Source organism: Pelobates fuscus, chromosome 3 (genome assembly GCF_036172605.1).
Source record: "Pelobates fuscus isolate aPelFus1 chromosome 3, aPelFus1.pri, whole genome shotgun sequence".
NCBI lineage: Eukaryota > Metazoa > Chordata > Amphibia > Anura > Pelobatidae > Pelobates > Pelobates fuscus.
In genome coordinates, this window is record NC_086319.1 from 316343360 (window position 1) to 316369905 (window position 26546).

General features: G+C 36.2%; 1 protein-coding gene across 1 annotated transcript in view; it reads right to left on the minus strand.

Annotated features, from left to right (window-relative positions):
* Positions 1 to 274: 274 nt before the first annotated feature.
* TICRR (TOPBP1 interacting checkpoint and replication regulator) overlaps positions 275 to 26546 on the minus strand; it is a 43797-nt gene continuing 17525 nt past the window's right edge. The window contains exons 13-22 of the mRNA XM_063448891.1: positions 19011 to 19092; positions 14930 to 15011; positions 14355 to 14489; positions 14127 to 14217; positions 13389 to 13450; positions 12585 to 12728; positions 12218 to 12339; positions 9878 to 12131; positions 2509 to 2631; positions 275 to 1535 (exon numbers count right to left, since the gene is read on the minus strand). Of these exons, the coding sequence (XP_063304961.1) occupies positions 1396 to 1535; positions 2509 to 2631; positions 9878 to 12131; positions 12218 to 12339; positions 12585 to 12728; positions 13389 to 13450; positions 14127 to 14217; positions 14355 to 14489; positions 14930 to 15011; positions 19011 to 19092 (3235 nt within the window). The 3' untranslated portion in view covers positions 275 to 1395. The remainder of the gene's footprint in view (positions 1536 to 2508; positions 2632 to 9877; positions 12132 to 12217; positions 12340 to 12584; positions 12729 to 13388; positions 13451 to 14126; positions 14218 to 14354; positions 14490 to 14929; positions 15012 to 19010; positions 19093 to 26546) is intronic.

Consider the following 26546-nt stretch of genomic DNA (forward strand, 5'->3'; position numbering starts at 1 on the left):
ATTATAGTGCCAGGAGTCCCAAACCAAGGTGCGAGTTGCAATGGTGCCAAGTTGTTAAGGTGATTAGAGTGACCAGTTTTCTATTGCACATTCAGATACTACATATTTTTCAGTTACAATACGGACTGAAACATATGAAATTTAAATTGCGTATAGTTTAAGAAGAGCCTTAAATGCTGAGAAGTTATAAACAAATGCACTATTACAATGAATACAAAAGTCAAATAAATCAATTACACAACGGCAAGAATGGAAGTAAAACCGAGATAAAAAGTATTGAAACTGCAGTTTATTATAAAGTACATCATAAAATAATGTTTAAGTCTTTAGCAAAATCTGTACGTTTTAACATTCAAATATGTCTAATTTTCTGTACAAATAGAATAGTAAGCACAAACAGACCAGCACGCACATTAAATTCATCAATTTGAATTATTTACATCCAACCACAAAATCTTTTCTACTGTGTTCACAGTAATTGTGTTAAAAAAGCTTGAAGAAAACTACCAAGAGGTAGTTTTCTCCCATGGAAAAAGAGTAAAGATAATATTTTAGTTAAGAGACACTATGGACAAAAAACAAGTCTCCTTTTAGGAGGAAGAGACAAATCAGTGTTATGTACAAAAATGGAAACTGTTGGGAGTTAAGTGAATTTCCAATTTTATACCAAAATATCTTAAAATTCTTGACTTAAACTTTGAATTCCCAACATCACCTGTTCCTGAATAACTGACACTGTTATACCTACTGAAGATGTTAGCCAAGAAATAAAGTAATAGCTTAGGCTCCAACAACCAGGGGCTAGATACCATTAACCAGATATATTCACCAAGCTTATCCTTTGATGCCCCAGAAATATCAAAATTTGGAACTGATGAAGGGAAACAATGCTTTTAACTGAAGCTAAATGTAATTCTAGTCAGATGCATTTACCTTTCAATATCAATGAGATTTTGTACCATGGCTATTACATGAAGAATAAGAGAATTACACGAAGAATAAACAAGCAAAAACCCCAACAAAAATATTCACATGTAAAATCATCAGTTCAAACTGAATAGTATTTGACTTATGACAAACCCTTTTGAAAGCAGCATTTTAGGATTCAGATTTAAACACGGTTTATAAAAGAACACAGCACCCATGCAGTAAAACAGCACATGGGAATAAAGTGTCTGTGATCTCATAGTGTATAAAGTATCATCAGCAGCTTACAATTGCATTCCACTTGAATTCTAGATATTGTATTGGTAGGTCTAACTGGAGAAGCCATATATGGCAAAAAGGTTTGGTGTACACATTACACAAAGCGAATGAATCCGTTATAAGAGTTTGCAATCAAATAATTTATAAGCCTATCAAAATATAGGCAAAGACCCTCACAGAAAACAATAACTAGGGGATTAATTTCTTGCGACTGTAGATTCTATTGCTTGTGCGAACAGGAACTCCTTTAACGAAAGGAGAGTCATCCGAATCCGATGATGGAAGCGCTGGTCTTTTCAGTTTAGGCGTACTTTGCTCTGATTCAACATCTGTAACAATATTTAAAAAACAGAGAAAACCCCATTAGGAATATGGAAGCACTTTAAAATTATCTGGGCATTTTACAGCACATACAAGGTCTACTTTTCCAACAGACATATCTTACCAGTTGCATAAAGTAACGGAGAATCAATCTGCCTAATTTGCAATTACAGCAAACAAATTCAATATCTGGATGCAACTGAACTCACTCCTGGTTTATGGAGACTTAATTTAGTATGGAATTTGGGCTATTTATATTCATTTACATAATTCCAGCACCAGTGGATTGGGCCTCCTAAATGCGCAGCCAATAGACAGCCGAGTATGAATCTACCATTGCCACACATCCAAATTGAGCAAGGTTTGTAATTATGTAGCATTTAGTAGTAGTGTACACAGGCACACATGGTTTCTTATTCTGTTGCATTCTTATTAAACATTACGCATACAATTAATTAGCAAAAGTGCAAATCGGCAAGAATTCTAACTAAATTTCAAACTAAAACAGCAGATTTGGGGAAAAAAGTCACACAACTATGTTTTCAGTCCTAGAACATTAAATTCACACTGTAGTAAATTGTAGACCGATTGTAGAATTAGGTAATCACCATAATTACAGCCCAGATGACAAGATCGATTTCATGCAATATTTTTCATGCGATATGCAAATGTTATGCATCCATGGCCCTAGTGAAATCACCAGAAAACCGTATGCCTCTACATCCCATAGGAGGTGTGTAAATTCTCCTGCCTTCAAACATGGAATGCCTCAAAGTGTAAAGTATGTAGGTACCCGCTACTGAAGGATAAAGGATGTTGAATTTAGGGGTACAGAAGATGTGCACAAGTCAACCACAGTGGCCATATCTGTAGTTCCTATCTTTTAAGAGGATAAAATTCTACCACAGGCACAGATTCAACTTTATTCACTTTAAAGTTATGCAATATAATTTTCACATGACCAGTACAGGTACACCTTACCATGCATCATCTTTCTCTTGGATAAAGGTGTCTTGCCCTGGTACAGCATTGGGGACTGGGTAAGTGTCAGAAGAGCACTTGTTGACAGGGGATTTTTCAGTACTTTGTTGGGCGGTGTAAAACCTGAAAGGTGATGGAAAAAAAAGTTACACTGATATAAAATGAAAATCTATTGTAACACTATCATTTTGGTCTTTCTATGTGATGCAAACAAAGGTAATGAACACAACTGAATACCTGTGAGGAAAGAACTTAAAGGACCACTACAGGCACCCAGACCACTTCAGCTCAATGAAGTGGTCTGGGTGCCAGGTCCATCTAGTGTTAACCCTGCAGCTGTAAACATAGTTATATTTACAATAGGGTTAATCCAGCCCTAAGTGGCTGTCTCACTGACAGCCGCGAGAGGCGCTTACGCACTTCTCACTGTGAAAAAATGCTGACACACAGGAAAGCATTGAGAAATGCTTTCCTATGGACTGTTTGAATGCGTGCTTGGCTCTTGCTGCGCATGCGCATTCAAAGCTGACGTTGGGAGAGGGAAGAGAGTTCCCCGGTGCTAGAGAAAGGTAAGTGTTTAACCCCGTCAGCCCCTATCAGCCCAGCGGTAGGGGGGACCTAATAACCCTATAGTGCCAGGAAAAAGAGTTATGTAAACCTAATAACCCTATTATGTAAACCATATTTGATTTGTATATCTGGGAATTGGTGTATATCCGTGCCTGTTATTAAATGTTGAACTTTAGTTATCCTTTTGCTTCTCCATGTCAATACATTTAAATCTTTTGTGTAATCAGTTAAACTTTGCAAGGTTGCATAGTAAGGATAAGTATCTCTTCCCAGAGGTTTAGGGGCCCAAGTCCTCCACATCTGCAACAAGGTTTTTGTTGTGGATAGAAAACTAAGATTAGCAGGTTGGGTACAATGTACTACCCAGATAAGGTCCAAAAGATTGTTCTAATGAATGCCATAGTGATGCGATGGTCTTGTCTTTTAGTGCAGCTGTTTGTGCCAGTAAGGATGCTATATAAAACATTTCTGATACGCGGTACTCCTAAACCACCCTGTCATTTTGCGGCTCATTATATTCAGTGATACCAGTGGCGGATCCAGAAGCCAATCTCGGGAGGGGCACTGGCAGATCATTTAAAGAAACAATCCAGTAACAATAACCACTACAGCTCTCTGTAGTGGTTTTGGTGCCCTCCCAGAGTAAATAGTCAAACTGTTTAAAAAACAGTTTGATAACTTTACCGGGGTCTGCAGTGTGTATAAGGTGACTGTGTGTGTATTATGGGCTGTGTAAGGGGCAGTGTGTGTGTGTGTGTGTGTGTAAGGGGGGCAGTGTGTGTGTGTGTGTGTAAGGGGGGCAGTGTGTGTGTGTGTGTGTGTAAGGGGGGCAGTGTGTGTGTGTGTGTGTGTAAGGGGGGCAGTGTGTGTGTGTGTGTGTAAGGTGGGGCAGTGTGTGTGTGTGTGTGTAAGGTGGGGCAGTGTGTGTGTGTGTGTAAGGGGGGCAGTGTGTGTGTGTGTGTAAGGGGGGCAGTGTGTGTGTGTGTGTGTGTGTGTGTGTAAGGGGGGCAGTGTGTGTGTGTGTGTATGTGTGTGTAAGGGGGGCAGTGTGTGTGTGTGTGTGTGTATATGTAAGGTGGGGCTGTGTGTGTGTGTGTGTGTGTGTGTGTGTGTAAGGGGGGCAGTGTGTGTGTGTGTGTGTGTGTAAGGGGGGCAGTGTGTGTGTGTGTGTGTGTGTGTAAGGGGGGCAGTGTGTGTGTGTGTAAGGGGGGCAGTGTGTGTGTGTGTGTGTATGTATGCATAAGGGGGGCAGTGTGTGTGTGTGTGTGTATGCATAAGGGGGGCAGTGTGTGTGTGTGTATGCATAAGGGGGGCAGTGTGTGTGTGTATGCATAAGGGGGGCAGTGTGTGTATGTATGCGTAAGGGGGGCAGTGTGTGTGTATGTATGCGTAAGGGGGGGCAGTGTGTGTGTGTATGTATGTATAAGGGGGGGGGCAGTGTGTGTGTGTAAGGGGGGCAGTGTGTGTGTGTGTAAGGGGGGCAGTGTGTGTGTGTGTAAGGGGGGCAGTGTGTGTGTGTGTAAGGGGGGCAGTGTGTGTGTGTGTGTAAGGGGGGCAGTGTGTGTGTGTAAGGGGGGCAGTGTGTGTGTGTAAGGGGGGCAGTGTGTGTGTGTGTGTGTAAGGGGGGCAGTGTGTGTGTGTGTGTAAGGGGGGCAGTGTGTGTGTGTGTAAGGGGGGCAGTGTGTGTGTGTGTAAGGGGGGCTGTGTGTGTGTGTAAGGGGGGCAGTGTGTGTGTGTGTGTAAGGGGGGCAGTGTGTGTGTGTGTAAGGGGGGCAGTGTGCGTGTGTGTGTAAGGGGGGCAGTGTGTGTGTGTAAGGGGGGCAGTGTGTGTGTGTAAGGGGGGCAGTATGTGTGTGTAAGGGGGGCAGTATGTGTGTGTAAGGGGGGCGGCAGTGTGTGTGTAAGGGGGGGGGCTGCCTTCTCTATATTTCTCAATACGTTTTAACACTTTCTCTAGAAAGCTTGTTTGGTTACTGTTGGAAGTATATGTTTGCTATCATTACCTTATCCTCACATAAGGAATCCACCAGAATAAGTAATCTACCCTTTACTTATCTCTGTATTCCCTGTCGCATTTAAATGGCCAGTATGCATGAAATAAAGTACTCACTCCCTTTGTTTTGTGGTAAACAGTTGGGTATCTAGACGAGGTGAGAGCAGGGAGTTTCCGAGCGCTGAAATGTGTTTCCTGCAAACACACAACCACCGCCTGTGCTTTGCGCAATTGCTGAAACAGTCTTTTTATGGGGAGTATTAAGACCGTTCACATTAAATGTTAAAATATTGAAGTTGTAAGCCATTAAGATTATTTAGAATGCTAAATGCCCTCACTTCTAAATCCATTTTAAAATCTAACCTTTACGCTTGCATGGTTAGGCCAGAGCTATCCTGTAGTTTAAAGTTTATCTTGATTGCATACATACTTATACAGCTTATTGCATAAAAAAATCTCACGGAACCAAACAAACCCAAACTCCCCCCCCCCCCAAAAAACAAATACATACATAAACCAGAACAAATCATCCTAATTTGCAGGATAACCCTTTGGGTTCAGCCACCTAGTAAGAATTGTATTTTTGATGTTGAAAACCCTGGCTCCTAGATTCCAAGCAAATTTGTCAAGCCCTGCAGTAACAGCACTGTGCATGCTGGTATCTCATGTTAGCATGTACTGGCTGCCTGAGAGTAATAAGTGTGATTGCGGTCAGCATGTTCAGTTAATGTCAGATGTCTGTAGAAATTGTGTTACTTTTTCAAAAAACTTTAGATGTACAGAATATTTGCACCAGTTATCAGCAATAGGCACAGAAGGCTGTTAAACATGGGAAAATTATATTAATCGATCCCTGATGAGTAGAACACTTTTGGTGTGCAGATAATTATAGATACACATAGTGTCTATACATTTCAGTGATCCAACTAGCACAATGAATATGGGAAAACTGCAGCTTAATTTTGAATGAAAACTAAATAGAACATCAAACACAGAATAGTCTTGGTGTGTATTTTGTAATACCATTGCACTTTGAGGGTAGCCATCTTAAAGGGAAACTATAGTGGCACTATAGCTTCCCCCTTTGTCAAGGCCCCCCATGGTGCAGAAGGGGTTAATAACCCCTTTTGTCACTTACCTGGGTCCAGCGACGATGTCCCTCGGCGCTGGCTCAGCTCTGTCCACGCAATGGCCGTGCTCACATAAGGATCTCCCCATAGGAAAGCATTACTCAATGGTTTCCTACGGGTATTCCAGTGATGCTGCACAGCGTGAGGACGTCCAGTGTCGTTTAGATGACTAAAAGTCGTCTACGAAACCGGAAGTCCCTCTAGTGATTGTCTAGTAGACAACCACTAGAGGAAGACTTTAACCTAGCAGGTAATTATTGCAGTTATATAATATAGTGCTTGCGAATTAAATTCTCTGTACTTTCTCCCTGTGTTGTAAGGCATTTCAATCAAATTTTAATTGATAAAATCACATAATTATGTTAAAAGAATATTTATAGAAGAAAGTGTATACTAATGTAATCTTTTATGTAATTATATGTATTTATCTATATCTATATATATATATATATATATATATGCGGTTATTTGTATTTTATATATAGATCGATAGATATATATATATATATATATATATATATATATATATATATATATATATATATATATATAGAATGTCATTCTAAGTGTATTTTGTTACCAATATATATATATATATATATATATATATATAGTAATAACAAAATACAGTTAGAATGAAATTACATATGAATATATAATTTATATTAAATTTTGTTTCAATATTTTATTTATTTATTGTAATTATATATATATATATATATATATATAATATATGTGTATCTAAAATATATATATATACACACATATTATATATGTAACGTCATTCTAAGTGTATTTTAATATTAAAATACACTTTGTATGACGTTAGATATATATTATATACATATACACACACTATATATATATATATATATATATATATATATATATATATATATATATATATATAAATATATAAATATATTTATTTTATTTTTAAACAGGTCTAATTTTTTTTTTTTTTTACACTACCCACCAGCAGGGGGACTGTCTGACATTTTAAACAGTCCCCCTGCTGGCAGATCCCCAGTCAGCTATAGGGGGCCTCATTTGCCAGGGGAGGGCTGCCTGGGCTGTCAGGCAGCCCTCCAGAAGAGGATCGCGGCGGAGGTGAGTAGATCTCACCTCCTGGGGGCTTAACCCCTTAACGACACAGGACGGTTCAGGACCGTCATCGGCATTTTTCCCTTGCCGACCGACGACGGTCCTGAACCGTCCTAAATTTAAGAGGTACTTACCCGATCGCCGTCGTTCCCCCGGCGGCGATCGGCGGTGCTCCCGGTGTGGGGAGACTGCCTGCAGCCCAGACAGTCTCCCCATGGCGGATTAGGAGCCCTGTGGCCATGTGATCGCCCAACAGGGCGACCACATGGTCACAATAGGTGTCCAAGTATCTGCCTGCAGGGGGACTGTCTGTGCTGACAGGCAGTCTCCCTGCCAGTGTAAAATCAAAAAAAATTTAAAGTTATAGTTAATAAAAAAAAATTATTATATATTTGTATATATATTTATATATATATGATATATAGACATATCATACCTATATAATATATGTCTATATATCATATATATATATATATATATATATATATATATATATATATAATGTCATGCCAAGTGTATTTTTATATTAATATGTACATAAATTAATATAAAAACACACTTATAATTAAATTACACACGTATATATAATTTATATAATAACTATATATATTGTATATATATTATAAAATACAAATAAAAAGTAATTTAAATTAAATTAAACATGTAAAAATAATAAAAATTTAAAAAAAAATTATATATCTATACGAAATTTTATTCTAACTGTATTTTGATTATATATATATATTTATATCAAAATACACTTAGAATGAAATTGTATATATATCTATGTATATATAAATAAATAAAAAGAATACGAACTATTCATATGTCCATATACAAAATTACATAAATAATTAAATATACACGTAGACTTCAAATATATAAATATGCATATATATTTAAATTCTACGTGCGTATTTATGTAATATTTTTACATAATTAAGTTATTTTATCGATTGCAATTTAAGGGACCTGCCTGCCAACCCAAGCCGAAAGTCCAGAGAATTTAATTTGCTGTCACTGTATTTTACCCTGTAACGTTCTACGACACCCTAAAACCTGTACATGGGGGGTACTGTTTTACTCGGGAGACTTTGCTGAACACAAATATTAGTGATTCAAAACAGTAAAACATATCACAGCGATGATATTGTCAGTGAAAGTGACTTTTTTTTGCATTTTTCACACACAAACCGCACTTTTACTGATGATATAATTGTTGTGATACATTTTCCAGTTTTGAAACACTATTATTTATGTTCAGCAAAGTCTCCTGAGTATAAAAGTACCCCCCATGTACAGGTTTTATAGCGTTTTTGAAAGTTACAGGGTCAAATATATGGGTCAAATATTTTTACATTGAAAATGGCCAGGTTGGTTACGTTGCCTTTGAGAGCGTATGGTAGCCCAGGAATGAGAATTACCCCCATGATGGCATACCATTTGCAAAAGAAGACAACCCAAGGTATTGCAAATGGGGTATGTCCAGTCTTTTTTAGTAACCACTTAGTCACAAACACTGGCCAAAATTAGCGTTCAATTTAGTTTTTTACTTTTTTCACACACAAACAAATATGAACGCTAACTTTGGCCAGTGTTTGCGACTAAGTGGCTACTAAAAAAGTCTGGACATACCCCATATTGAATACCCTGGGTTGTCTACTTTAAAAAAAATATGTACATGTGGGGTGTTATTCAGCGATTTATGACAGATAATAGTGTTACAATGTCACTATTGATACATTTTAAAAATGTATGTTTTGAAACCGCAATATCCTACTTGTACTTATAGCCCTATAACATGCAAAAAAGTAGCAAAAAGCATGTAAACACTGGGTATTTTAGCAGTTTTTTTCATTCGCTTTTGTAGATGAGTAAAAGATTTTTCACATAAAAGTCAAAAAACATGTATTTTTTTCAATTTTTCATCATATTTTTTCATTTTTTAAAAATTAAATTACATGAGATTATATAAATAATGGTATGTAAAGAAAGCCCCCTTTGTCCTGAAAAAAACAATATATAATTTGTATGGGAACAGTAAATGAGAGAGCGGAAAATTACAGCTAAACACAAACACCACAAAAGTGTAAAAAGATGCCTGGTCGCAAATGTACAACATCGCAAAAACAGTCCGGTCCTTAAGGGGTTAAGCCGTTACAGCGTTCTATGCCGCCGCAACGGCTTTAAAGCCCTTTAAAGCCGGGACGGCATAGAACGCCGTAACGGTGTTGAGGTTAAATGCCAGAAGAACAGTTACCCTATCCCCATCTAAACAATATATTTTCTCCTTTCCACTTACGCCATCAACTCTCATTACAGGTAAAGTGAAATTAAATTTTCATTGTATTTACTGTACATTGTATATATGATTTTATGCATGTAAGGCATTATTAAACTGTAAAATGAATTCTTATGGGAAATGACCCTGTTCTCTAACAAATTTGAACTCGAACAGCCTTCTGGAACGGATTAAGTTCAAATTCCGAGGTTCCACAATACTTAATATCTAGCAACATGACCGTTCCAACTAGATTAAACATTTTTTGTAAAAACAAATCTTTTATATTACCTGAATTACTGAAGACGTCATCATCACATGAACTTTGCTGTGATGAGCTTTGGTTTGAAGATAACCTTTGGCATGGACTGCTTATTTCTATTGTATCCATCAACTGATTTCTCTCACTGACCAGATTACGCTCCTTACTTATGATGCACTGCCTCTTAGATTGTGGAGTCTCTTTAGTGGGTGATAGAAATCCTAGGCTTCTTTTTCTTGAATTAAGTCTAAATGCCCTAGTGTCACCTTGCCACTGCAGCACGGGAGATTTCTCCTGAAGTTTTGAAACCCCTTCAAGTTCAAAATCTTCCAAAGATGAAGATTTACTAGCCTCCTGCTTTGAAAGAACTCCAACATCTTCCTCAATTGAATGAAGATCGGCATATTCTTGATTTTTTTCTCCTTTTAAAACACAATTTAAAGCCGATGCTTTTTTCCTCCTGGGCCAATTATTAATTGCATCGCTACCATTTTTTTCCTTAAATTTCGGGGACGGTGTCCAAGGAACCCCAACATCTATTTGCGATGGAGAGGAAGTGTAAGAAGTGCACCTGTTTGGAGTATATGACAGACAAATATGGGTCTGGTGGCTGCATTTTCCAGGTGTAGCATGAGAACGCAAGAATGAAGGAGAAACACAAGAAGATTCCAGTTTTGTTGTATGTTTACTACACCATTTCTCACTAAAAGGGCTTTCTACACCTTTCCATTTCCTAGTTACAAGTGGAGACTCTGTTCTATTACCTGTCTCCATATCAACTGTGGAACCGGAGTCCGTACGTTTAAAGCGAAGTTTTGGCAGGCCTGATGCTTGCATTTCTAGCTCAACCTCATAAGTTGGTATACCAGGAGCAAGTAAAGACTTGTGACTTTTAGGGGTTGAGAACTGTGCAGGTATCTGTGTTTCTCCAAGACGAGCTGCAGCTTCTCTTTGTCTCCTATCAGGAGTACAGCGCAGACCATAAGATGAGTTAGTGGATGCATTGTTAATCCCACATGCTGGTGTCACCGATGGGCTATTCTGTAAACCAGAGTTAGAAGATTTTCGAGTAAAGAGAACTTTCATCTTAAGTTCAGATGTTTCTGTTGGCACAACAACAGCATCAGCTATATCAATGCTTTCTTCAGTTTGGGAACCACTAAGATATGATTCTGAATTGGTGCTATCTAAGGTAGAAAGGTCCAGCTTCTCACATAACACAACAGGTTCAATTCTACATTTGGTTGAACAATGGTTGGATAGTAAAGTGGTTTTCAAGTACGGAGATGATATATCTTTTGTAATGGAAGGAGCAGTTGGTGAAATAAATTCCTTAGAAAGGGTAGAAGTTTGGCAAGAATCAATATCCCCATCAAAAGCTCCTTGCTGAATATGCACTGAAACATTTGACAGTGCTTTAGAACTTTCTTCTGCTTTGGTATATGGATGTCCATCAGTTGACTTTGAGGGGGGTTCAAGTGCACTTGTAAATTTTGGGGTACAACTAGGTTTTATATGTTGTGATGATGTTTTCTGTGTTTGATCACAAAGAAAAATTGAATTGTTTTCCAAAGAATGTTTGTGTGAAGGAGAATTGGCATATATTCTCTTGGACATGCCATGAGGTGATTTGGACCATTGTGCAGAAATACGTTTTGCAGGAGAAAGTAGAATTTGCTTTTCAGGAGTACATTCATTTGCACAATGTAACGTACGAGTACAAATCTCCTCTTTTTGTGTAGGTGTTCGAGATACAGAACCCACAATAGGTTTCTGTGGAGTTCTAAAAACATACCTATTTGGAGTGGAAAATGGAGCCACAGATTCCAGCAACTTGTAAGGGGATTTGGTAGGTGTGCCTGAAACATATTGCAGCATTGCACTATTTGAACTTTTTGTAGGAGTCCTAAGTATCCTTTTAGAAACAGGAAATTGAGGGATGTCCTCTCTTTGAGATATAGCTTGCTCCCTCTTATTCCTTAATGGAGAGACAAATAAGTTATTTTGTGAAACAGATTTTTTAGGTGTCACGTGTGCCAAGATGTCACTTTTTCCACAAGACCTAGAAGGAGGGGGTTCATTTACTTTACTGGGCGAAAACATTTTACCTAAATTTTTTGCAGCTTTCTTTCTCTCTGATGTACTCTTGGAAGGAGTTTTTAGCCTATCTGAAATCCTAATGGGCGTTTTGGGTGTGCGTGGGGATTTTCGAAGCAATCTTTCCTTTTCTGGAAGGTCTTCAATTTCTTTAGATAAAATATTCCTCTTTGTTTTCCCTCGACCCTTGAAAACATAACAGAAGAAATATAAAGATTTTTGTAATGTCAATACTAAACATTCTAGAATATTACTTAATGTCCAGAAATTACCTGAGAATCAACACGTTCTACTCGATCCAAATGAATTTTTTTTGCAGGAGGACTAGTCATTTTTAACACTTCTCCAAAAAGTAGTAGTTTAGGTGATTTGATCTCTGAAATAGAACGGTTTGCTAGGAAGAAAAAAAAAAAATAATGTAACACATTGTAAGCATAGAAAAGCTAAATTAAAAACAGACATTAAAAGCCCAAGTAACATTCTGTGAGTGTCCCCTGCCTTTGTTTTCCCTTGAACGACTTAACACAGAATACAATATTTAGATTTTAAACTTAAAAAGATACTGCAATGTATGGCATGTTCAATAGAATTAAATAAAAATCAATACTATACAATCCATTCTAGAGTGCTGCATGATACCTGTGTGATCAGCATCAAGTTGTTGTTGAGTGAATGAATGGACTCTTTCCAGATTACGAGACTTTGGCTGAGATGCATAAAAAGAAGAGCTTCTCTGTGAAAATGCCAGCTGCTTAATGCGTGGGCTTCTTCGTACATCAATGTCTATTATAAAAGAAATAATTCGATTTACACAGCTAGCAACTGGAACCATGTATTGACAGTGAACAGTCTTTCAGGTTTTATCTAATGTGGCAAGAGGTGGATTAGGAAGAGACTGGGGAAGGATGGATGAAATGCAGTAATAAAACAATGTATCGTATGACACTCACAAGGACTCAAACATCTTACAGCCCAGGATTACTATAATCGTAGAACTGACAATATCATATGAAACTAGTTGTAAAGCACCAGTCATACCTAGTAGTGAGTTGAATTGAGATAAATGTAGAAACAGTTGGCTGATTTGCAAATGTATTTACGTGAGGACAGCATTTTATACGAATTTTTATTGCAGTGCTACAGAAGAAACAAAAATTAAAGTGGCTCTGTCACCTCAAACTTACATTTTTCCTATAATTTCCTCTTCTCTTACACTTCCAGAATCTGTTCAGCATTGAAACAAGACAAAAGTAGGGACTACTTTGCCTTGTGTATTTTTCCTACACTTGACAATCTTGACAAAGGGTGGAGCTTAAAGCATAAGGCAAGTTTCACTTCCTTTGTGAAGAAAGTGGAGCTTGCCTTAACCAACTCTTTTTCAATTGTCAAATATAGGAAAAAATAAAGCGCAAACACAGCATAGGCAAGCACATAACGTATTACCTTTTATATCTTTTTCTGGTGATTCCTCCACTATGCTGATGTTGGATGTGGATTCAGAATGCCTGAAAGCAAAGTACTAAATTCAGATTACAGTGCAACTGTCAGATAGAAATGGAAAATACAAAAAAAATAAAAAAAGAGTCCGGAACCAGTAAAGAATTATTATTTTTCCAGTGTTTTTAATTAGCACTGACTAGTTCAGTCACAAATACAAACACGAGAATAATTACACAATAATTTGTGCAGGTTACCAGTTACCAGAAGAAGGAGGAAAAAGAAAAGAAAAACACACAAAACAGTACGGCAAACAGAGACAACACAAAAGTAAGATGCCTATTGAGTATAGTGACTTGTGGGACACTTACTCATTTCTGTCGAGTTGTACCATAACAAGAACAATATGTTTTTGCACATATCTAGAAAACCAACCCTGGGTTATGCCTTCTAAAAAGCAGTTAGAAATTCGAGTACATTTCTAGTAAAAAAAAAAAAATAAAAAAAAATTATCAAATAGAAGTTCCATAAATATCTAGTAGAATAAATTGAAACCTTTGTCTATTCAAATCTAGGTTGTTTACATTTGTACCTAGAAAATGTACAAATCAAATCATGAAAGGCTAACATTTGCAATCTCGAGATAGCTCTATCTATAGATCTTTCTACCTCGAGATTGCAAAAGTTAGAAAGCCTTTCCCCGCTACATAAAAGAGTTAAGAAAAAAAAAATAAACGCACTTACCGTCCTTTAATCTGCTTATGCAGAAGTCTATTTGATATCTGTTTACGAACTGGAGTCTCTGATACTTTTTTGGTCAGCAACTTGTAGTTTTCTAAATTGAATAGGAAAAAAAGCAAAAAAAAAAAAAAAGGCATACATTTTACAACACATTCAATATTTGTTTAACACAAACTCATTACGGGAATCGAGCAAATATGTAAACGTCTAAATGAAACACCCATCTATTACCTTTTACGCCATCACTTGATTTACTGCGTTTATGTTTAAGATCCTCCACTGCAGATACAGATTGGCTTCTTGGCATTTTATGGCATTTCTTTGTTGGTGTTTTGTTCTCAAAGAGTGTACGCTTTGCTTTTGTTGCTTTGGACAAGAGGAAAAATAAAAAAAAGTTGAATCATTAATATACATAAAATACACAACCCCCCAACAATTTAAAAGATCAAAATCAAAAGGCAAATAATGTTATACCTTCAACGTCTTTCAAGGCAATTGGAAGTAACAGTTTAGCCTTTCTATGGTCAATATTAAATCGGAAGAATATACTCAAGGCAGTTAAATTCAATAAGTACAGTACTATTATCTGTGTCTGATCATACTATACTTTAAGGTCACCTACACAGTACTGTGCTAACCTATGTTCTGCCTTAAGAAACACTAATAGGATTTGTTATGATGTTTGTTTGTCTTTGTCCTCGTAATTGTTATTTTATTGTCAATATTATATAGTGTATAACAGGCTGTAAGTTTTAAATGAAATAAAAATCTATAAAAATGTAAATGTGAAAAAAAATGTTTTATACCTTCACTGTCTTTCTTTGGTTTAACTGGGTCAGGCATTTTTAATTTCTCAACCATAACAACTGGGTTGGAGTACAAGTTTTCCTGAAATACAATGAATTAAACACATTATTTAAGCAGAATGTTAAATCATTTAGAATGAAAATGTGATTCATTAAAAGACTGTTGCAGCAAGGAAGAGTTGGCAGATGCAACTGAAGAATAAAGGTTTTCAAGCTTCATTTGTATCGGACACTTTTTTTGCAGCAACACTTTACCTTTTCCTAGCAACCAGCTCCCCGCACATGTTCCTATTACCACCAACACTGCATGTCAGCACGTCACCATGTTACTCAAGATCCACACTTCCAGATTGTAACAGGTGACACGTATAGAGACTATTTTTTGTATCCAAACACTGTATGTATGCATATATGTTGATTTTAAGAAAGACACAGTGGGGGGTCAAACCAATGATCGCTTTACCATGCTGAAAAAAAATATTTTCATTAAACCAAGTTACTTTCCCAATTCAGGAGACCTCTGAGTGCATCCTTCAATACACAGACACACACTTATGCAATGCAGCCAACAGGATGAAAAGATGGCCTGTACTTTTTTATATGCATTTTAAACAAGGAAGTGCAGATGTCTACTGAGACATGTTGGTAGTTACCATTGGAATAGTGAGATTCACAACAGATTACCCTTGCTGACTGACTGAACGGCAGCATGCGTTATCCACTACCTCATCAGCAGAGTGGTGCCAAGTTAAAACACCATGTCTATTAGCACATATGTTTTGAAAACAAATTAGTGGCTAATGATTTGTGTTTTGAATTTCTTATCGGAACCCACGATTACCCAACTGGCTAAATGTGACATCTCCAATATATGTATCCCCATTTCTTAGTTTGTAAAGAAATATATAAAGGATTGTCAAAAAGAAAACAAATTAGTGCTTCCAAGTTATGTAATTTGACATGGTGGTGGATTGAAAACTGTATGACTGTGTTGCGCAGCCATATCTCAATATTTGTTGACTTGAAATAGGTGGATTAAACCCCTAAAGGACTGAGCCAATTGTGCAAGTTGCGATCAAATCCAAAGGTAAACAAAACCTGGAATTTGTGCTATATGTCTGTTCAACCATAATTCACCTCTTTCACATTAAATGCACCCACACTTATCATATATCATTTTGTTCAGGAGACACAGGGCTTTCATGTTACATCAATATTTATATATGAAACATAATTGAATGTGAATAAAATCTAAAAAAAAAAAAAGATATATATTTTTTTTTTAACTTGATGGCATTTTAACTGTGAATGTTATAATACTGTTAGCTGTTACTGCAATAAGCTACACATATTTGTATTCAGTTACAGGGTCAACTATAGCATGTTACAGTTTTCAGTAAATACACATTGAAATTTGCAAGATGTTGCCTTGAGACAGAATGTAGCCCAGGAATGAAAATTGTCCCCACGATGGCATACCATTTGCAAAAGTAGACAACCCAAGGTATTACAAATGGGGTATGTCCAGTCTTTTTTAGTAGCCACTTAGTCACAAACACTGGCCAAAGTTGGCGTTCATGTTTGTTTGTATGTGAAAAATGCAAAAAACTCAATTGAAAGTTAATTCTGGCCAGTGTTTGTGACTAAGTGGCTACTAAAAAAGACTGAACATACCCCATTTGCAATACCTTGGGTTGTCTACTTTTGTAAATAGTATGCCATCATGGGGGTAATACTCATTCCAGGGCTACGATACGGTCTCAAAGGCAACGTAACCAATCTGGCAAATTTTTATGTGAAAAAATGGAAATGCAAGCCTTATATTTGACCCTGTAACTTAAAAAACAAATCCTGTACATGGAGGTACTGTTCTACTCGGGAGACTTCGCTGAATACAAAGATAAGCGTTTCTAAACAGTAAAATGTATCACAACAACTATATTGTCAGTGAAAGTACTGTTTGTGTGTGAAAACTACAAAAAAAAATTGCACTTTCACTGACTATCATTGTTGTGATGTTTTACAGTTTTAAAACACTGATATTTGAGTTCAGCGAAGTACTGGTGTTCACCATGTACAGGTTTTATAGTGTCTTGGAAAGTTACAGGGTTAAATATATATAAAAAAAAATACATATATTATTTTTTAAATGTGGCAGTATGTGTGTGTATATATATATATATATATATATATATATATATATATATATATATATCTCCATCTATAACGTCATTCTAAATGTATTTTGATTTAAATATATATTTCTCTCTCATTAGAGATCTTTGCCAGAAGCTCAAGGAAGCAAGGTGAATGGTTAGAGTTAGGACCCACCTGGGGGGGGGGTCTACCTTGACGTTGGCAGGTGGGCTTATCCTCTCATGGCCATTGGAGGTAACTAAAAAACCTCCATTTGTTTAAAAATACATAGGGATTAAGGAGAGCGTGCAGGTAACTTGTTTTTCTTTGGTTTTTAATATATTTATATTAGTATCAAACTACAGTTAGAATAATAGTTTATGTATGTGCATATAAAAGTATATATATATATATATACATATATATATATTCGCGAGGATCCTGCTGGATCGGGCAGAAGGGGTGTGCTTGATCTCCCAGGATCGTGACCCCCCGTACGGGGATCGGCGGGGACCTGGTGAGTATGAAGGAAGCTGTAAACGTTCTATGTTCTAATAGCTCCCGACTGATTCCTCTCTTGCAACTGTCATTAGTCTAATAATAACCTTACCTTTTGTGTCACTTTACCCCATGTAAGCAAATTGAGCAGTGCCCTTGATCCCTCTGTTCCTTTGTGTCCAACTTGTTTGGTTACAACTACATGTCTGTTCGTCCACCCACTGTAAAGCGCTGCAGAATTTGTTGGCACTATATAAATAATAACATAATAATGATGCCGCCCTCCGGCGTTTAGAGCCACCCCAAAAAGGAAGGCATAGAACGCCCACCCATCCTTAACGGGTTAAATTACTTTTTGTGAATTTAGAATTTGATAATTACGATCGGACAATTATTGAAAGGAACACTTCAACCTCCATAGCTACTGCAGCCTACTGTAGTGGTTGCAAATCTTACCTGTGCCCTGACTGTCAAACAGTAACCTGCCAAACTGTTTTAGCACAGATTGTCACTTACCTGGGTCCCTGTGATGCTCTTAGCCAATGAATGAGCTTTTATCTTGCACAAAATTAATATCCACCTCATACAGCTTGAGAAGAATGGAAACAGCCCATGCGCGCTTCAGGATACCAGGCAACAAACCATACAAAAGCAGGCTGACGGGTTACTAGATGGCAATATGGCACTCCTGGCATCATAAACACTTCAATAGGCTATAGAAGTTATGGTTCTTGCAATGTTCCTTTAAGATAGGCTTAGCTGCTTACAGATATCTTTTTTCATGGAAGGAAAAACAAAACTAAAACCTGCAGTCTGACTGAAGGAACAGTTTGGGCACCATAAACTTCACAGAAATTAATTTGGTATGGTGACAGGAGGTCCCTGGGCACGCTCTTAACTTAAGGGGTTAAACCGTTCTCAAAAGGTTATAAGAAGTGTGGAGTGCCGCCGGGTAGGGGCAACGCTGATTGGCTAGAGTGGTCAGTACTTTTTTTTTTATAAATGGGAAGCTACTGATTGACTTCGATCGTTCTAGCCAATCAACTGTGCCCCTGCCTGGCGGCACTCCGCACTCCCTTTAACTCCGCTTCAGAAGCCAGATGCCACCGGGGGGAGCCAGTTTGCAACTGGAGGCAACCTTTGGGGTTAAATTGTTTGAGAACGATTAAGGTAAGAGAAGAGGCCTCTCCTAGCACCATAACAACGTAATTTTAAAGTTATGGTGACCGGAATGCTCCTTTAAGTGCGAATATGAAAAGGTTTTCTATAACTGTTACATTTTTCTCTGTACCATTAAAATTGGATTGGGAGATGACAAAATGTGTGTCATTACTCAGTTTAACTGTTTTTCCATTTAAAAGGCCTTACAAATAACAGGAACATGAGATTAGGTTATGATGTATGTGTGTATACATAATTCTCTCACTAATGGCAAGAACATTCTTACTTTATTAGTTTGTTTCTTAGGAATTTCAATCTGACGCATTACTTGGGATGATTCTGCAATGCTCCTGTGTCTTGTTATGGTACTAAGAAAAAAAAAAGAATAAAAACCTTTGTAGTGAAAAGAATCATAAGGTCACAAAAAAAAAATACATACATGCATGATGATTTTCTGATTCAAATTCAGAAAAACAGAAGTTTTATAAACATTGTAAAATATTTTTTCCTTAGTATAGCGGCAGTACAGGAGAAATATTCTACTTTCAAGTAGATGAGTAGCCTCTAAAATAAAATATTCAAACTTGCCAAAACCCTCCACATCACACCTTATGTAATAGATCTGCCAAACAGTCCTCAGTAATAACAAGAATATGGAGATCAAATAATATATATAAAAATAGTTAATTACAGGGTGGGAAATCTGTACTGCTGCTACACTAAGGAAAATATAACTTACGGTAATTACAATTTCAGTTTTTCCTGGCATATAGCAGCAGTACAGGAGGGATATAGCAAGATCCGCAAATGTGGATGGGTCAGTCAGGTGACAGCTGCCAATACACCTCATGTCTGAAAGCAGCTTCTGAGGAGGAAAATAAGTCTAGCCTGTAATGACAAATGAAGGTGCTGACTGAGGACCATGTAGCTATGGCTACCTCTTGGCCAATGCTTTTGCTGTCCAAGAGGTAGCTATAGCTCTAGTGGAATGAGCCTTTATGTGTGTAGAGAGGCATTGACCAGCCACCTGATAGGTCATCCTGATGGCCTCTGTCAACCATCTAGTAATTGTTGGTTTGGAGGCTTCTTTTCCCCTTATAAAGCATCCTGAAAATTGCCAAAAAGTTGATCAGATAATCAGAATGCCGACGACTGGTTGAGATAAATATCCAGCGCTCTTTTCCATCCAACAAATGTAATATGGCTTCTTTATGAGAAGAAGGAGGTTGACATAGCGTGGGAAGAATGATGGGTTGGATAATGTTGGAAAAAAAAAAAAAAAACATCTTGAAGAAAACAAAGAATAACTTGAATGGGAGGAGGTAACCTGAAGCTGTCAGGGTCTTTGCACCATACTAGAATTTCTTTCCCCTCCAGATTTGAGTAAATCTTAAAAGTACACCTTCTGGTTGTAAATCTTAGAAGTAGAAATCCAGCATACGTTCCTCTTTCTGACCACAATATGAACTGTGCAGAGGCGGGACAGAGATTCTACTTTAGTTCCTCCTTATTTGTTCAGACAAGTGAGTGCTGTGATGTTGTCTGATTAAATCCTTACAATTTTCCTATAGTCCAGTGCTTGAAGGAAAGTAAAGCTTCCAGAAGCACTTTCATTTCTCTTAAGTTTGACAAATGCAGTTTTTGAAGCATCTGTGGTGACTGTGACCCGGTCTTTTTGATGTAAGGATATGCCCAGGTACTTGAATCAATTTAATTGCTTAGTTTTTATTAATGCATTTATTTTATGTTTTTTAAATGTTCCCCCCTTAATTATTGAATAATATCTTTATAATGGACTTAAATTAGTTTTTAATGGTTTTAAAAAGGAATGGGGAATGTATTTGTTATTTAAAGGGTTAAATATCCAGAAATAAGATTCCCCCTCCAGCTGGCATTTTCAGTGGGAGAACGGCTAGCGCTGATAAGAGTTTGTCTCCACTTTTTCATGAGCTGTGTTTATCCTCATGAATCCGTGAGTGCTTTTTATCTTGATCTATACTTTTCAATAAAAAAATTTTTTTTTCTTTTTCTTTCTTACATTAGAAAATAAGTAAAGATTATATAAGGCACCTCAGATGTAATACAGAGAGAAATATTAGAATTGCACTAGAAGTTATCACTTTTTGTAGAGAAAAGGAAAGACTAAAAAGATAAAAGAAAGTAGAGATCACAACAGAAATTAAGAGAATTGGACTTAATATGAACTTTGCATTCCTTTGATAATTAATGATTTACAAAATAAACACGTGCACTAATAATCAGAATCACAAATAGAGAAAGATAAAGGCATAACATTTAATTTAATGTCATGGAAGTATATAAGCACTAAATTAATTAATAAGATAGGGTTTTGAAAATGAAACAAACAAGAAAAAGAAGAGGGACTATGACTAAACACCTACGTCTGGAGGTGTAAAAAGAAAAGATTTTTTTTTTCTCTCCCTCCTTCTTGTGGACAAACAACTACCAATCCTCCTGGCCAAGGAGAGTACTCTAGCTCGCAGATCTCGGTATTGAAACCTTTTGCGAGTTTAGAGAATGGGGATATATACGACAGTGAGTAGAGCGTTAGTGTCATTTTTTTTCGTTTTGTTTTTTCTCTTGCTATTTCTGTCGGGGCTCCCCCCTGGAGGCAATGGGAGATCCAGGAAGGGAGAAAGACAAGGGAGGGAGTAGGTACATAGGTCTAGGCCTAAGAAAAGGCAGAAAATGTACAATTTTGTTGTGTTTTAAATGTTTGTTAGTTATGATGGTGAACCTCTTAGTCCTTCAATTAAAGGAAATAGGATTCATAAAATAATATGAGATTAGCAACGATCAATGCACAGGGGATTAATTCACAATTCAAAAGATATACAATCCTTGAATTTTTAAAAAAGGAACAAATTCAGATAGCAGCTCTCCAAGAAACCCATTGGAAAGTACAAGAAAAAAAAAAATCTTAAATCTAAGTTTTTTCCTACTATAATTCAGTCAAAAAAGGAAAAGAGGAGTAGCCCTTTTATTCTCGATAAGTATTTCCTTAAAAATTTTACATCAGGAATTAGATATAGAAGGCAGATCCATTATTTTGATAGTAGAAATTAATAACCAAAAATATACGTTAGTTAATATATACGCGCCAAATCAATCACAAATTATATTTATTAAAAAAGTGCTTAATAAAATTGAACATGTTAAAATGGGCCGAGTTATCGTTATGGGAGACTTCAACTGTGTTTTTGATGTAGAGCTTGATCGGAGCTCTAAAACAAAAAGTATCAATTATAAAAACCTGAAGGTGAATGCCAAAAAAATTTCAGAACTGATTAAACAAGTTGAGTTACTGGATTATTGGAGGATATTCCACACAAAAGAAAAGGATTTTTCTTGTTTTTAAAAATCTTCTTTTCATATTCTAGAATTGATGTGTTTCTGGGGGACAGAAATCTAGCGAGTTAAATTAAAAAAGGTTTTTATAACAGCTACTACCTGGTCAGATCACAACCCGGTTATCTTAGATATAAAGGAACAATATCAAAGAACAAGAGCAGACTCGAGAATGAAAGATTGGATACTGAAAAATAAAGATAATCAAATTAAAGAAACAGATTATTTTTTTTAAAGAAAATAGAAATAAGTCTCTCCAGCAATGACCTGGTGTGCATATAAATCAGGGATAAGGGGCCTTTTTTATAAGTTTATCAGCTAAAGAAAGTAAACTAAATTTAAAAAAAGCAAATTTAGCAGAGCTGTATATAAAGTTAGATAACTTACTTGACCAAAATAAAAAGAATCCATCGAGTAGTATCACTAACTCAATAACAAACTGAAAAATTAATAAATGAACATCTAATGGCAAAGGCTAATAAAGCTCTGATCTACTTTAAGCAGAAATGGTACTATACCGGAAATAGAGCAGAAGCATTAATGACAAATAGACTAAAAAAATAAAAATCGAAAAGGGTCATTACCAAAATCATCCATAAGGGAGAGACTTTACTGAGGCTGGAAAAAATAGAAGCCTTCAAGAATTATCAGGAATTATATAATATCCAAGATCCAATTAAAAAGGCGAATATCAGTGAATTCCTTGGGAACATTAAGAGTCCAAAAATTACGCATACACAATTACAGGCGCTGAATAAAGTATTTCAAGAAGAAGAACTGATCTTTTGCATTAACAAACTAAAAAAGAATAAATCCCCAGGGCCAGACGGATTTGACAACCTCTTTTATAAATTACTAAGAGATAATATCAAAATGGATTTAAGTGAAGTCTTCAATTCTTTCGTAACACCTAATAGCATACCGGCAGAATTGCTGCAAGCAAATATAGTACCAATCCCTAAGCAAAAAAAGGATGTAGAGAAAATAAAGAACTAGTCCAATCTCTCTTTTAAACACTGATATTAAACTGTACTCAGCCATGATAGCAGAACTTTAAAAAAAAATTATACCAGAGTTGATTGATAGAGCTCAAGTTGGGTTTGTCCCAGGTAGGTCGTCAACACATAATATCAGAAGACTAGTTGACATTTTGAACTCCGTACGGGAGCTCCCATGTTGACCCTGTCATTGGATGCAGAGAAAGCATTCGACAGGGTCAACTGGGAGTTCATGAGGTAATCACTACAAGCATTTGGATTGGAGGGAAGACCTCGAGAATATCTCAGCTCTTTACACCGTACCAACAGCAAGAATTATGGGAAATGGCTTTAGATCAGAGTGGTTCCCATTGTCCAATGGAACAAGACAGGGGTGTCCCTTATCCCCGCTACTTTACATAATATCTTTAGAACCTCTGGCATCAGCCATTAGACAAGAAGAGAAAATTTCAGGATTTGATCATAAGAAAATATAAAAATAAACCTTTACGCCGATGATGTGATTATAACTTTAGAAAATCCTTTACAATCAATAACACATCTTATGACAATTATAAAACAATTCTCACAGATTTCGGGATATAAAGTAAATACAGACAAATCAACTATCTTAGCAAATAATGTAAATATTGAAGAAGAGAAAGACAAGAAAGAGGTTTGATTTTGTCTGGGTTGAGAAATCATTAATTATCTGGGAATAAATATTTGTACGGATGCACAAAAAATAGTTGAGATAAATTTTCTCCCATTACTTCTTAAAATGAAGAAGCTCATAAAACACTGGAGAACTCAGGAATTTTCATGGTGGGGCCGTATAAATATAATTAAATCTTATATCCTACCAAAGTGGTTGTATTTGTTTAGAATTATCCCTTTAAGAGTACCCGATAGTTGGCTGTTAATGATCCAACAATCATTCTCCAAATTTATATGGCAAACAAAGAAACCAAGAATGGCAAGAAATTTTTTAGCGATAAATCAAGTCCATTGAGGAGTAGGACTTCCAATCATTCAACAGTATTACCAAGCGAGTACTCTTTTTCACTGTATTATTTCACAACAGACAGAGTCTAAATTAGAGAGATGGTATGCAATAGAAAAAGAAATGTCAAATAATGAAGATCGGTTAATTTTCTTTTGGTTCACTCAAAAAAGGAATACGGATAATAGTCAACCAAGTTCTGAAAGCATGGTGTTACAAGATATTAGAGAATTATGGAGTAAGATAAGGAAAAATCTGGGACTCAAAAATCGTATCAACACTTTCCCGATCTTAATACTGGAAAATAACATGGAGGATCTAAATTTAAAGAATTGGACCGAAGCAGGCATACAAACTATAGAAGATTTAATGACAGGATCAAATCTCAAATCATATGAACAAATACGTACTAAATTTGCTCTTCCAGAAAGTGAAAAATATAATTATATAAGGATTAAAAGCTACTAGATAAAGAAAAATCAGAAGCCAAGTGTAAACTAAGTAACTTAATAAAGGCGAAAGATATGAGAAATCGACTAAAAAAGTGCAATTTGATACTGAGATGGGGGAAGAAGATCTTACATTCCCGGCCATAGAGAAACGGGAGAAAGATTTGAAAATTAAAAAAAAGTTTGACAAAAAAAAGAGTGGAAAAAAGCATAGCTAACAGTTGCTAAACATATTAAATGTTTAAACTTAGTGGAGTTGCATTTTAAGATAATAAACAGACTATCTGGTCCCTAGCCGCATGAATAAAATGGATCAGAACATATCAGACATATGCTGGAGGTGTGACAAAGAGGTAGGGGATTCGATACACATTTGGTGGAGCTGTCCTTTGATAGAAACAATTTCCAAAATTCTTCGAAGTAAAATTCAAGAAATAACGAACTACCGTAAATTCCCCTTCTCTTCTGAAATGCTTATACTGCACCTAAATTTTAGCCAATACAATTTGGATCTGCAATATTTCTTCACTCATGCTTTAATAGCAGCAAAGATCTCAATATCTAAAAGATGGAGAACTAAGATATTACCCAACTGGGAAATTGTAAAAAAAACAGCTAATCCTACAATTAAAAATGGAAGGAGGTGTAAATAGAAATTGTCGATTTAGATAAATGGCTAAATAAACTGGTTGTAGTAGCTTAAATTAGGAAATAAATTAGGAAATATAGGGAGAATAAAGTAAAAGTAACAACAAAGCTAACCCAATTATTAATATAGGAATACTATTAGACTATTAGAGAGGAAATTTGTCACCCTCTTTGTGTTTGTAGGGCATTTGTTTATTTAAAAAAAAATTCTCACTCGGTAAATCAATGTTTCATAGAGTATAATAAGATATGTGCATTGATTAGGAAGGAAAAAGGGAAAACATTGATGATGACTAATGTACCAAGGCCTGAGTTGCAGGAATTGCAGTAGAAATCTACTGGCGGGTACTGTCTGAAGTGTAAAGAAAAAAGGAAGAGGAAAAAAAAAAAAAATTACTTTAATGGAGAGCACTATGGCTCTGTTGTATGTGTCCATTTTATAGATTGGCAGTTCATTCATAACTTAAAGGACATGTTTAATGGTCCAGATTCTGTGTGGAACAGAAAAACCTTCGGTACCACTACTGTGTAAACACCTTGGTACAAAAAAAAAAAAAAAAAAATCACAGCTAATTAGGAATGACTCCAGCTGTTTGAATAGCAGGAGTTGAAATATCCGTGCGGTCACATTATCCGTGAACTGTTCTAAACAAGAACTTTTATATTCATCATACAATATTGTGCATTTTAAGCCAATTTTTTTTTTTTTAAATCAACATTGTTACTTATCAAACATAAAAAGTACAAATTAGTATCACATGACCTCACATTAATTCACTTTTGATACTAATTTGTACTTACCACAGGGAATTGCACTAATTGTTTATTTTTCCTTTTAAAGGTCTACATGCTGCCCTGGTATATGCCTTAAGGGTTGTTCTCCCACACAAATTTTAGCGCTGCACGCTGGTGGAGTACATCACCTAAGCACGGAGTTTGTTTGCATTATATTTGAGGATTTATTTGTGTGATATAAGGGGTATCCACAAGAGTGTTACAGCTGCTAAAATTATACACAGACCTATTCACATTAAGTGCCAACCATCATACCTATTTGTATTATTTATCAATTTGTGCCATTTGTAACCTGTTTATTTTGGTAACATTCCTCTATTTTGTATGTTTACTCACAAAATATTTACATAATTTAAATACAGTTCTGCAAGTGTAATTTAGCATCTTAGTTGGAATTTTGATAAACTTGTATTAATTGGCCATTGGATTTTTACTAGCTTTTTAAATTTTTGTTTCTTTATATTCACCTGCTAGTGGAATCATCCGTTTTCTGATTGGTGTATTTCTTAATTTTAAAGAGCCTTCAATGGGGGCTTATTCTACCAGTTGAGCACAGTGTTTAGAAGATTATTCACTTTCCT